Source organism: Pteropus vampyrus, unplaced genomic scaffold (genome assembly GCF_000151845.1).
Source record: "Pteropus vampyrus isolate Shadow unplaced genomic scaffold, Pvam_2.0 Scaffold139, whole genome shotgun sequence".
Taxonomy (NCBI): domain Eukaryota; kingdom Metazoa; phylum Chordata; class Mammalia; order Chiroptera; family Pteropodidae; genus Pteropus; species Pteropus vampyrus.
In genome coordinates, this window is record NW_011888920.1 from 4,588,460 (window position 1) to 4,602,624 (window position 14,165).

Genomic DNA, 14,165 nt, shown 5'->3' on the forward strand with positions numbered 1-14,165 from the left:
ACCTTTATTGTCCTCCTCCTTTTCTTTTCTTTTTTCTTCTTATTATACTTGTTGTAGTATTATATTTATAAAATTAGTATTTTTGCTTTCCAGTTAGAAGACAAAGGCAAGAGATAAGGAAATAAATGAATTAATGAGAGAGAAGGGGAAATTTTTTGTGCAGAGGTAGAGTCGCAATTACATGCCATTTCTTTCTTTCTGCTGCTTCGGCACTGGAACGAACTCCATCAATGGACAAGACTGCCCTTGGATGTGAGCACAGAATCTTTTATAAATATCTCACATAGTAGAAAACTACAATGTCACCATGAGTAGGGGTGTGGGTCAAATATACAAGTCCTGCAGTGGCCTAGAGGAAGCCAGAAGAGCCTCCAACCAGGCATCAGTACTCCTGTTATGAGGGTTAGCAGTCTGAAGAGGCTGGGAGAAGGGAGTTGGCACATTAGCTACTTCTTTGCACAAAAATCTGTCTTCCTCATCCCCATGACTCTTGTTAAGGATTGCCTTGTTGCTGTCTTAAAAGGAGTTTATCAATGGACAATGTTAGTAGCAATAACATTTTTTTTTTCATAAAAATCAAGATGAGGGCCCATATCAAGTAGGCAAGTTAGAATTTCTCTTATTCTTGCCTTAGTATCCTGAATGATCCAGGATTTTAACTTTTTGGTAAGACAATTTAAATTAGTTAACAAAAGAAACATATAATATTAGCAGTGGTGTGCTAGTAAACCACTCTCAAAAAATAAATAATAAAACCCCGAATTTAGCATTTGCCAATTTTTGGTGCTGAAAACACTCTCACTATGGGCAATTTTAAGGTTCCAACGTGATGTTTTTAAATGTGAAGACAGGAGCCAGATCCATTGGAGAGCCGGTAGGTGCAGGCTCCATCCCACCACTGAAACTAGGCACTTCGTTCTTAGGGAAGTTGCTATCATGGAAGTTGCCACTGCAGCACCCCCGCGCCCCGCTCTTGGATACTTGAACTTTAAAGGCTTCTTTATGTTACATTTTGGTCTCAGATGGGAGAGCTAGGTAAATCTAGATGGTATCTTACCCTTCACATTTTAGAGTTATTCAGAGGCAACATAAAACTTTCATTTGGCAACCGGAACAGAACCTTGTTATAATATTCTCCCCCTTTACAAGTCTCTGTGTCACCCCACGCTATTCCAAATCAGGGACTCACTTAGTGAATCACTCTGACATTAAATGATAAGAATGTGGGGCAGAAATAAGCCATTTTCCTCAATGAACTCATTTAGCTCCTACCTAGATAGCAGGTCCCTATTCCATAATGCAGTGCTAATGGTACTAGTGACATAGGTGGTGGCAGTGAGCTCTTGTTACTCTTTGGGGAGGAGAAAATTAAGGGAGCAGGATGTGAAAGGGAAACAAACCGCTTTCATTTTTGTCTAGCTGGTTTATTGTCATTTGAAGCATGGTACTTCTTGGTGCCCACTAGTTCAAATTAAAAGTGTGGATAATAAGCCTTAGAAATCATGGTGAGAGATTTGCTCTCTGCCTATTTAAAATATCCCCTATCACATGCTCTAAACTAAATTAGATGGGATTTGGTTAAGGAATATCTTAACTGTAAGGCTCAGATATTTGTCCCAAACCTTCTGTAGTGAGGGTAATCGTGCTACTTAATGCCCTTTTGTCAGCTTCGTGACACAGGTGGTCCTCAGTTCCTAGGCCCTCAGAGGTGTTCTGGTATCATAAAGAATATATCTGGTCTTTATCTCTGGTTCCCAATGCGGAGTTTCAAAAACGCTTAGAATTTCCTGAGTGATAAAAGTTTTCTGTTTGTTTGTTTTTAATTTTAATGAGGTACTTTCAGCTTCCAGAACTATGAGAAATAAATATTTGCTCTTTAAGCCACTCAGTCTGGTATATTTGTTTTAATGGCAACCTGAACTAAGACACTGCACAAATTGTATTTTCACCTGAAATTACTGAAAATAATGGTGTAAAGCCCAAATATCTTTTCCTGTAATGTTAGATTTCTACTCATTAGAGATTTCACGGTGGTGGTTGAAGTTTTGGTTCATGTAGTTGTGAGGACCTAATGGAATTAAAATGAGACAACCCCAGTTACAGAAATACAAGGGCTATAGGTGGTTTCAATCTTTTTTAAAAAACGAAATTTATCTTTTTCAAAATTTTATTTACAAAATTTACTTTATTTAAAAAGTGTATGTAATATGTTCAATGATATAAAATTCTAGACAAAGTAGATTTAAAAACAACATAATGGAAAATATAAATATCCATTTTCTTATGTATATCTTTTGTGCATTTATTGTCTTACTAGATTTATATTTTTCTTTATTTTAAAATTTGATTCATACTTATAGTAAAAACATTTTAAATATCATAAACAGGTATAAAGTAAGAAGTAAAAGTTCCCTTTGCTCCATCCCCTCCTCAGATATTGGTGCGTATTCTTCCAAACTTTCAACCACCAGATATATTTTTATTTTATTTAAATGTTTTCACATTACACATATTGTTCATTACTTATTTTTTTCACTGAATACTGTCATGGAAATCTTTCATGATAGTACATTTTGAGCTACTTCATTCTTTTTAATGGTTGTACTGTATTCCTTGATGTATCAATATCTTGCCAACTCCCTAATGATGGCTAAAGTGTTTCTAACATTTTATTAATAAAAACAATGTTGCACAAACATGTCCATAGCTTAGACAAACACAGTTATTATATTTACTTGAAAATCCTTACATCCCTGCCCTCTTTTTAAAAATCAGATGTTTTTTCATGAAAGTTGAAGTATTAAAAATGACTAATGGAATATGTGGCTAAAATGTTAACTGAAAAGGAAAGAATCATGGTTTTAGTAATCCCATTTTTACTAAATTATATTCATGTCGACAAACCAGAAAGCCACATAAAAATCTTTTTAAAGGCTATGACTGAGTTGACCTGATTGAGGAGTATCAGGATTAAGGCTGCTTTCTCACTATGGAATTTCGTGAGGGGTTCCACTTAACTCCTTAGGTACATCCTCCCTGTTCCACACCCAGAAGCTGCCTGGTTTGTCTCAGTTCACTTTTAACTAGCAGGCCTGTTTGGTAGTAGGTCACATAAATTTTAAAAATTTAAGATGTTTCTAACAAAATGCCATTAGCCATCAGGAAGGACCCGGGATTTGAGGTCTGGGAGTTGTGAGAGAAAGCAAACTTTCTTTCCATAATCTCAGTTTCGATGAACCCCAAACTCCAAGTACAATACGTAGGACACAGACTCATTAGGATATAGTCTCAATATAGCTTGCTCTTTATTTTATACTTGGACATTTGTGCTTTTGAATAGCTGGTGGGTAGTAAGAGTTTTTCATGGATACTTGGCTTTGATTACACTGTTCCTAAATGTGATTTAGCTTTTATCTAGTTAAAAAAATTATTAATTTTCAAAATATAATAGCTACAGCTACTTTAAAGTGCTTTCACTGTTTTCCAGATTAAGTAAATATTTCAATTAGGGAGGTAAATATTTTTAGATTGGGAGTGTGAACAGCTCTTGCTTTTGGAGTGTGTCCTTTAGTGAACTGAATCTTGGATTGATGGTGTTATATTACAAGGTGTATGTAATGAACTTCTGGGCTATAAGTCTTAAGTCTTGACCCAGTCCTAAAAGGCAAAGGAAATTTCCAAAATTTTTATCTTAGCAATGCAACCCAGTGAAATGGAGGAGGGGTGCAGTGAGGAATGAATGCTTGCCTTTGTTAGTTTATTAGTGAATCTCGAGATACCAGGCCTTCTGCAGTTGGTTGCAGAGATTTTCAAGTATCCTTTTTAATAATTAAAAAGAATTACAGATCCTCACCTCCCTATAGTTATCTCTTATCTATTCAATATATAGATAATGAACGGTACTCATAGGATGCTCTGATGTATTTTAATAACTGTGTTGTCCTTGATGGGTGTACAACCCAGATAGATTGGAAATTACTAGCTTAAGGCACAATTTATTCTTAATTTTGTCTCAGATATTGGTAAAACTTAGCTGAAAAGATATGAGTGAGCTCTAAAAAAATATTCCCTCCGTAGAATCCAAGCTACTTTAATAACTGAGCCATCCTCTTCTTCCTTAATTACTCTTATCAGACCATCTACGAGGGGGCTTGCTATTACTGAATGTCAAAAGCAGCTTGTAGGAGGAGAAACTATCCAGCAAGTGGGATGAAAAACCCTGTACAAATACTTTTCCTTCATAAATGGAAGGGGAAGAGGGCAAGTGAACAAGGGATAGAAACAATCCAATAAATATGATGTATATAGTTTCGCAGACAGTGGTTTATATTTTGGCAAGCCTCTCTACTGCGATCCCCAAGTTTTCTTTTTAGAGAAACTGTGATGCTGATAATAGCGGTTCTTACTGAAAAGAAATTAATATCTGAAAGTATTTGGTAATACTTGCTCTAATATTGCTCTATCCATCCACATTATATAAAGATACCAAGAGAACTACTTCTCTGGGTAAAGTCTTATAAACTGTGGTCTTCACGGCTTAGATTTTCTTGAATGCTTCCATTGAGGATGTAGCCAGCATAAGTAGGAGTATGAATCCAGACTGACTTAGAGCTCTTCTCTTGGCCTTTTCCTGTGGCATTGGCAGATGGATGTGTTGTCATCCGGCTGAGGAACAAGTTCCATTCCATCACGTATTTCAGGTTTGCTGGACTGGCGCTCAGCATATTTCTGAAATGTATTTTTGAAAGCAACAAAAGGATTAGTCCACACTTCATTTTATTGAATCCTCCCTACTCTTGCTGTCATTTCTAGTTGCTGCATATCTTCAGACTAAAACCAAAGGTCTGGTTTGGACTGGTTACTGCAGTCCTAAAGTTACATTTGAACTTTAGTTGTTACAGGTACTAGTATAATATTTCATAATCTAAGAAGGAACGCTAATCCACAACTTTATGTTTAGGTAGGAAGCCTCAACAAAAAAGATGTCAAGTGGCCCTGTTTGAAACAACAGCACTTCTTAGCATTTATCCTCTGCTTGTTAATGAATAATTAACTTTACTGAATATTCAAATCAGCAAACAAAGGTGATAAGCATCTCGAAATAAAGTTGGTGGCCTCACACATCCTTCCCTTTAGGCTCGTAGTCACACGTATTTTATAAATGGCAACAGGCCTGTGAAATCTTCCCCCACTTTAGCCACTGACAAATATTCCTATGCATTGGATATTTCAGATCAGTGGTTCTCGGTACATTTAGCTGTAAACTCCTGGTCCAGGGCCAAGCCAAACAAAATACTGACATGAGTACAAGAGCCTAACTGATATTGTAGGGGAAGAAACTCCTACTATTAAAATTATAGGTAGGCCAGCAGGAAGAAGAGAACTCATTTAAGGGAAAGGCTGCTTCTAGTAAATAGTATAATTTATTATTTAATTTTTTTAATGAGAGGGTAGCATTCACAAGCATCTAAGGAAATTTACTTTTTCTGTACCCACAAAGAAAGTTTAGGTTAAAAACAAAAACATTTGTTATTTTTTCCTTCCTGACTAGGTATTACTAAGAAAAACACAGGTAGTTACTCAAAGAACCACTCCTTGGATTCCCAATAAACATTTGTATAGTTCTTCAGTTTTCAGTCCTAAAGTATTAGAACTATTATAAATATTTTTCATTTGTTTGATTGTTTTATATAACAAACTAAGTATTTGCTTTCCATCTTGTACTGTGGTAGCAAAAGCATGACTCTTAAGTAGTAGGGAGAACAAAGAGGTGGACATTTTGAGCAGAAAGAGATGTTAATGACTTCTAGTCTATGGCTCTTATTTTCCAGATGAGGGAAGATGTTCTCTGAAGTTCAGAGAACACCTAAGCTAGGAATTCCGTGAGGCATTTAATAAAACAGCGCTGACAAGATGGGAGAAGCTTTTAATCTATTTTTGTAAGGGCTCTAAGCATTCTTTTTTTATATAATAATGAATGGAGATAAAAATATGTTGGCTACAAAGGGACTTAGCACTACTCTTACTTTCCATAGGCTGGTGAATTGGCTCAACCAGAGTTCCACAGGCTGACTCTCTGAACCCCTCCAGAAAGCAAGGCACTAAGGCCAAGCATGTGGTCTGAGGATACATGACCCAGCAGGATGGATACTCTGCACTGACCTGCAGTACTCTGTAATAATAGCAGTAAAGCCTGTGTGGCTGTAGCAAGTCCCTAGCAGTCAACTGCCCTTCTTTTGCAATTCTCTTGGCTTCTTGATCATTTTCCTGAAAAGTTTAAAAAGAAACAATGAAAGAAAATGACTCTCATGACCCATAGACAAAGCTAAGGTTGAGTGTGAGATAGGACAGACACAGGATTGAATACAAATGGCATGGGAGAGATGGCACATGATGAAAATATAACATAAGAATGAGGCTATGGAAATAAAGTACTTTCTTAGACATCTCTGCTACATGGAAATAATCATACGTGTTTGCGTCCTATTCCACAGGCCCATTAACCCTACCCATCCTCCAAGTGCAACAACCCACATGCAGCCTCTATTGTGACTATCCTGGTATTTTCCTAGCTATCCAGGAAGTTTATGGCTCATCACCACTTCCCCCATTCTAGCCTTCTCTGTTTAATATTAAAATACAAACTAGAATAGAATGAATCAGTTTTAATGTTACAACACCTCTTAAAAACCCCATTTAACATGCAACCAGAGTCCAAAAGTTACCTATGAAAGACTATACTGTTGTAATAAAAAATTCAGTCATTAGTACTCCCAGGCTGTTCCTTCAGTTCCAGGAATAGTCAGCATTCCTAATTATACTTTTGGAAAATAGTTAATATTCTACCATGCTGCCCATAGGAAAAATCATTTGTAAGCAATTCTAACTCTTTATACAGGGTCACAAAAATTATTCTGCCTCAAGCACCCAGTTATTTCCATAACCGAATATTGCCTCTCAGGAACTTAGAGAATAAAGTCTTACAATGGAAGAGTAAATTTTTATACTTTTATAATAAAATACAATAGCTTTTAACACTTCCTTTTAAAAAGAATTATTTTATGGAAAACTTGTGAGTCTTGGTATGTTGTATATCATGCATTTATTACAAACTTGTGCCATTTTCTAATTGGGAAAGAGTACCATAATTGCCTTAAATATATTCTTGTGCATTATGCACTTTAACCCTGGTCTTTTCGATCTGTAACTTGCATGTGGTGTGATTTTGCTTCTCTGTGTGTTTATATGCATGAATAGTGCTTCTTTTAGAAAAATCTATATTCTAGACTTCAAATCTAAAAATCCTCAAAAATGTTGACAGAGGGTATACAAAATGATCCTGATATTGGTTCTTTAGATGTTTCAAGGCAATGAAAGTTTCAGAAAACATTTCTTTTGACTAAATTATGTCAAATTAAATTGTGTTATGATGGAACTCATGTCACTAATACTTGTGAATTTGTTATTGCCTAAAGAAACTAAACTTCCAAAAACGTACCTTGGCCCATTTAACTTTCTCTAGTAAATCCCCAAGGTTCCTTTTGATCGGAATGTAATGTTTCCAAGGCTTTAGCGCCACATAGAAATGTTCATAATATGGTGAGTCCTGCTTCAGAACCAGACTGTCACCCAGCATGAGATACGGGTATCTGTAAGCAGCCACGGTCCCATCCACATTCACTTGATACTTGTACTAAAAGATTAAAACAACATAGACAAAAATTTTAACAGTCATTTGCTTCATTTCTGCTTCTCATCAATACTGTCATACTAAATATAAAGCAATTATTTTCCACTTTCTAACTTTATTGTTTAACAGTTTTATATTTTATTTTGTAACTCACAGTTTCTCTTTGTATTAAAATCATAAGCAGACTGTACAAGGTCAATTTTAGGAAATACAATGCATTTCAAGATAAGACGATAAATAATTTTAACAATCAAGAATACCATTTCAACTATGTCTGTGTAATGGGGAATTCAGATTTCTGTAACCAAGTAGAAAAACTATTTTCAAAAGTTCTATATTAAAGCTAAATGTTGATAACAATGTACACTTTCATTTACACAGTTTCCTCTGTTTCTTGTACCCACATAAGTATGAAAAAGGAAGGCATTATCTCAAAGCTCAGTTTTAGAGTTGAGAAGACAGAAACCTGGAGAAGTTTAAGGACCAGTGTAATGCTGGTGACAAAGTACATACTCTGTTTACATACTTATTGGATTGATAAACTTTGATTTACATCTCACAACCACTTTTCTTGGGAAGTCAATCTCATTCAATTATAATAACGTGAAGCAGGTACTGTCATTCCCCCATTTTTTTTTCATAAATGAGAAAACTAGTGTTTAGAGAAATTTATAAACCTCTATTCTCTGAGTTCAAATCCCTTGTTTTTTCATTATATGAGACTGAGATGGAAAGAATATATTCACAGATTTACTAATTAATATTTTTCCTAAATAATTGGTACCAAGGATTGTACTAGCCAGTCAGGTTTTGTCACATTGTTCATATCTCATCTCCTTTGAACCTCACGACAGTGCTCTCAAGGAGCCTGGCAGGCATCACCCCCTGCGTGTTTAGAGGCCAGAGGCACTAAGAGATGAAGGCCCCACCTTTAGTAGCAGAGGCAGGACTAGAGGCAGGACCTAACCACAATGCTAGTTCCTATTTCACTTATATGGAATTTGTACTCTATTTACAAAAGGCATTTGAGAGCGTTTTATGTAAAAGACATATACATTTCCAGTTTGCTAAAAGCAAATACAAAAAAGAGAAAAACAGAGAAATGTACCCAAACCCTAGGTTAATCGTTGTACTATGTTTTAAGTATTAAATATAGTTCTGAGCTACTTGGTAGATGAAATTAACAATAACAAAAGGAAACCACAATGAGTTTTGTAATTCCTCATGCCTCATAAGAAAGTGTGTGTCAGTTCACAAGGCTAGAGAAACACCCAAGCCTAGCTACTTACAAATTTATCACTTCATATCCAACCAGGTTGACTTAAATGCATACCTTAAAGAAATCAAAGAAACCTATCAATTTAGCTTTTCCAAGTTCCTTTTCTTTCTCTTGGAAAAAGAAATACCCCGTGATTCCTGCATCTAGTAGCTCTGGATTTTCTTTGGACAGCTGCACCAACTGGAGCCTCTCCTCTCGGCTGTCTCTACCTCTGAAGAAAGCTTTCTCGGTTTTATTGATCCAGGAAGGCCCTAGAAGTTCGAGACCATAAAAAAAAAAAAAAGAAAATATTATAAATTTGACATTTTATAAGGTAAATATAATCATCTTTAATCTACTATTGTCATTTAAGAAGTTAGAGCTCTTTTACCAACAACATGTCTTCTAAAGTAAGTACTATTTCCAAAAAAATATGGGACTAGAATGCTCTAATTTCATCCATTTGTCTACTAGTGAGAGCTCGCTCAAGTGTTGGAGTTCCTTTTGTGCAACATTAGGAAATATCCAAAATAAGGTTGGATCAGTTCAGAGCAAAAAGAGATTAAATGACTTGGCCTACTCACTAAGGCATTAGCTTCTTCCATCTTTTGCGTTTCACAATAAAAAATAATGAACTAGGCTTTTGTTTTTAGATAGGGTGACCAGAACAACCTACATAAGTAACACGCACAGGTCTTTAATGCTTAGGTTGCTCAGAATTTTGAGCACATAATTTTTGAATACAGGGAAGGCTTTTTCTAGTAATATTCTGTTAAATGCAAATATATAAGCATATATAAATAGATATATTTATATCCTCTCTTTCCTGAGAGGGAAATATTCTGAAAGAATTAATTTATACCTATTTCTGTTATTCTAAAAAAGGGTCATTAGTAAACAGCTGTCAGTGTTCTAAGGGGTAAATCATATAACATAGAAATTGGAGGTGTCAATCTCCTATGTTAGCACACGTTTCAGACATTCACTGTTATCAAATAAAAAGTAGGTCAGTTTTAAAAAAGTAGGTCAGTTTTTATCAAATAAAAAGTAGGTCACATTATCTTTAGTTTACAAGGAGTCTCTGATTTCATCTATTAAATAAGTCCACCAAATCACAATAAGCAGAAATAGAAGCTATAAAGACAAGGCAGGGTTTTTCTACTCAGGAAGTTCAGTGTAATATAAAGAGATATGTCATAACATAAATCTAAGGCCATCAAACACGGGGAAAGGAAATGAGATTTTAAAAGATCAAGAGAGGCAGAAAGAGGAAAGAAGAGAATTCCTTACAAAGTGTTGGAGGTAGTAACACCCAAATTATACTGCTATCACAATTCTCTTACACATGCATATAATTTTATATTTTTCAAAATGCTCTCTTACTTCATCTAGCAATATAAAGGTATTGGAGTCAGAATTAAATTAAGTGACAATTTTACCAAATATATATTTCCAAATAGTATTTATAAGTGAGCAACTCAAAAGAGACTCAGTTATGGTAGGTTTGGACATTACTAGGCCAACCCACGTATCTTTAATTCTTGGATTAGAAGAATCGTAAACAAACTACTTTATAGAGTTTACGGTGCTGTTTTTCTTTTTTCTTGGTTAGAAAATAAGGAAAATGGTTATTTTAAGTATATATATATTCTCTCTCTGATTAAGCATTCCCTTCCCCCTTTTTTTTTTTACCTCTAAGCTTTTTCTTAGAGATTGAACTTAATTTTACCTGTATTTCCCTGAATAGAGAGGAGATCATTTGTAACACCCCTCATTGCTTCAAGTGTGGAGTGGGTGATGTCATATGTTGGAAGGATAATATCTCGTGAATCCAGAGAGCCACACCATGAAATGATAGGTAAAGGGCCAGGAGTTTCATTGACTTTTCGATGTTCCAAGGGCCAATCTCCAAGATTAATATAAAATTCTAAATCTGGGAGAAGGACCTAAATAAAAAAAAGTATAATCATCACTGCTGGGAAAATCTCAGTCTTTGGCACTAAATGCTTTCGTTCTTTGGCTTTCTTAAGTATTTCGGATAAAACTGAACATTTGAAAATAGCAGTAGAAGAGAGAATGCCTCTCAGTCAACAGTAGTTTCAGAAAATCAAGGATGAGGATGACACATCGTCAATTCACTTAACCAGGAGCCAGCTACCTCTGTTCAGAGGTGACATTTTAAATTGTTTAGTATTATAGAAGTGGAAATTGTGTAGAAAGGTATAAATGAGTGGCTACCTTTCTGCCAGCCGCTTAAGTGAGAATCTATAAAATTAGACCCAAGCCCTGGTTTTTCTTCGTTATCAAACCTCTTTATCACATCTACCTTTGTTTCTGCAATTTGCTACTCCATTTCCATCTCCATGGCCAATGCCTTAGTTTAGGCCTTTATCATCTCTTGCCTACATTATTGCAATAGCTTCCCTACCAGTGGTTCTGATACTAGTATCACCCCACTGTAAACTGCTCTCTACATTGCTGCCCTAATTTCTAAATCCCAAATTAATGTTACTATCAGGTTTAACAGAACCTTAAGCCTGTAGGACAAAGTCTAAACTCTCTGGCTAAAATTCAAGGCTTTACTATCTTGTTACGGCTTAGCTTTGAGCCTCAATTTCCATCTGCCCATATATCACTAAACTTTAGGCTACTCTCTGAAATTATGTAATTCTCTGCTGTTGGAATGTTCTTCTACTCATTTACTTTGAAGTCTCCTTTCTCATCCTAAACTCAGATCTAATGTTACCTCCTCTGACTCGCCCTGCCCAGGCACTTTAACCTGGATACCTATTTTTCTTACAGGCTTATCGTGTTGTGGCACAATTATTTGTTTGTATTCACATCCTACCCTAACTTTCAAATAACAAAAACAAGTCCCACTAGAGTGAGCTGCTCTAAGACCAGAGTGAGTCTCAATTATCTTAGATTTCTTCCCAGTCACCAGGCAAAGAAACTGGAACAAAAGGGAAGGGAAAGGGATGTGACTATTCACCTTATTGCTTCTCAGCTATCATTTATAAGCTCATTCATAAACTCCAAATCCAAAGTTCTCCCTATGGAACAGGGTTCTTCAATCTCACCACTATTGACATTTTGGTCTGAGTAATTCTTACCGTGGGAGACTAGCCTGTGCATTGTAGGGTGTTTAGCAGCAATACTGACCTCTACCTGCTAGATGGTAATAGCAACTTCCCCAGTGGTGACAACCAAAAATGTCCTAGACATTGTCAAATGTCCTCTGAGGGGGAAAATCATCCCTAGTTAAAAACCACATGAGCACAAGATACAGGAATGCAGGACAGGGTGGACTGGTGGTAGCCTAGGAAGATAGCACCATTTTTAGGATCGGATGCTCAGAATATGTTCATATTGTGGGCTGAGGGGTAGAGCGGGGGAGAGGGGAGGCGACTAGTATTTAAAATAAGAAATGACTGTAGCTACACATTCAGCATACTTGTGAAATTGTATAATTCATATCAGGAAAGTTGGCTTTTGGTTTAGAAAACTACCTTGACGTTCTTTCTGGGTAAGAAAGATAAAAATTGCCCATCCTCACCCTTCACTCCTCATGGTCAGGAAGAAAGAACAAAAGTCACTATAAATTGCTCAGGGTTTTGCAAATGGGGAAAGAGGGGCTGATTAGAGGGATGGAGTGGTAGGGGTTTGGGTGATATATAAAAGTCTTCTGAAAGATAGAGGATCCAAGCATATTTAGTAAGAAGCCAAGATCTGACGATCAAGGACAGCCAGTGAGAAATTTCTAGAGGCAAAGATGACTGACAGTCTGATTAATATAGGGATATCTATTTTTGAATGTTAGGGTTTTGTTTATTATTTTTTAAACTATGTACTGGTACAAAATAACTTTTCTTTCTTACCCTAACCTTCAGCAAAATGTGCCATACACAGTATCTTACAGAGATGCTTAGGGCAAAACAAGGAAGATGTGTTCTAAATTCAAGTTATTTTAAGGTGACAAGAAGAAAACAGCTGCAGAAAGTAAAATCTGAATGGAAGGAATATTCAGTAGGAATGGAGAACTTCTAGAACTGACCTTGAGGCTGTCAACATCTAGGAATTCACAGAAACCTTGGGAGTGCCCTGTGTGGCCTACTCATCGGAGATAGAGGCTCAAGCCATTTAATGGAGGCTCAAGCCACATAAATATTAAAGGAAAGGGAGATTCATAGAGGTAGAGAACTTAGGAATACTCAGGAGGTAGACACTTTAGATGCACATTTCAAAGCCTGGAATATACTTTCATTCTTTGCCATTATTCTCCTAAGCATTTAAATGTTATGACTAAATAATGAAATTACACTGTTTTTAAAAACAATGAAGTCATTCTCATACCTTTCTTGCCAGTGATAGCAAAATCTCATCTGAGAACATTTTGAAGTCTGTGTACTTCCCTAAAGATCTCCGGTAGATGTGGTTATTGAGAATCGTGTAATGGACGATGGCACCCCTCTCATCCCCAAACCTTTTTGGAACTTGGTTTAGCATCTGCTGTAGATCGATGCTGGGGAAAGAAGCAAAATCTTTTGCAATCTGTGGTTCATTAGTTGGACAAGAAAGAGTATTCTGCCAGGCCTGAGGATTCTCTTCTGGACACTCACAGTATTCGTGGTACACTGGTCCTAGGAAAGGCAAAACACATACAATGCCACTCTCTATTAACAAACACAACACAGGGAGTTGTTTCTGCTCCTTTGTGAACATGGGATAACTTCCTGGTGAATTCTAAGATTAGTCAGATAGGGGAATCTGCCCTAAACACATTAATGGTGAATGTAGTTATGTCAGAGTCCTGTGCTTCTACTTTCTGTCTTCCTTCACACCCTCCTAGACAATCTAGTATTGTCTCTCCCAATATAACCTACTCCTGGTCAATTAGCCAATAAATTTATTTCTAGTGAATTAAAAATGGCTGATGAACATAAAGGAACCTACTTTATGCAAAAGAATGAAGAGTACTGAAAATGGTAACTATCCGGCTAAACACGCAAGATTTTTTTAATCATTTAAACCTCTTTAAGTTGCTTAGTTTTCTTTCTCTTAAAATTTTAAGTAAAATTGGGCTCCAGGGGATATGTATACCATGTTTGCTCTGTTGCATATACCTTGGAGGTCATCCTAACCCATTCTGAAAGGCATGGGATCTACACATAAGACTGGCTCTGGATTATGTAATAATCACTTACCTTTCAAAATATA

General features: G+C 36.2%; 1 protein-coding gene across 1 annotated transcript in view; it reads right to left on the reverse strand.

Annotated features, from left to right (window-relative positions):
* Positions 1-2,465: 2,465 nt before the first annotated feature.
* Positions 2,466-14,165, reverse strand: part of KDELC2 (KDEL motif containing 2) — a 12,274-nt gene continuing 574 nt past the window's right edge. Inside the window, exons 2-7 of the mRNA XM_011368165.2 lie at positions 13,302-13,588; positions 10,678-10,894; positions 9,024-9,220; positions 7,499-7,693; positions 6,163-6,267; positions 2,466-4,728 (exon numbers count right to left, since the gene is read on the reverse strand). Coding sequence (XP_011366467.2) covers positions 4,606-4,728; positions 6,163-6,267; positions 7,499-7,693; positions 9,024-9,220; positions 10,678-10,894; positions 13,302-13,588 — 1,124 coding nt within the window. The 3' untranslated portion in view covers positions 2,466-4,605. The remainder of the gene's footprint in view (positions 4,729-6,162; positions 6,268-7,498; positions 7,694-9,023; positions 9,221-10,677; positions 10,895-13,301; positions 13,589-14,165) is intronic.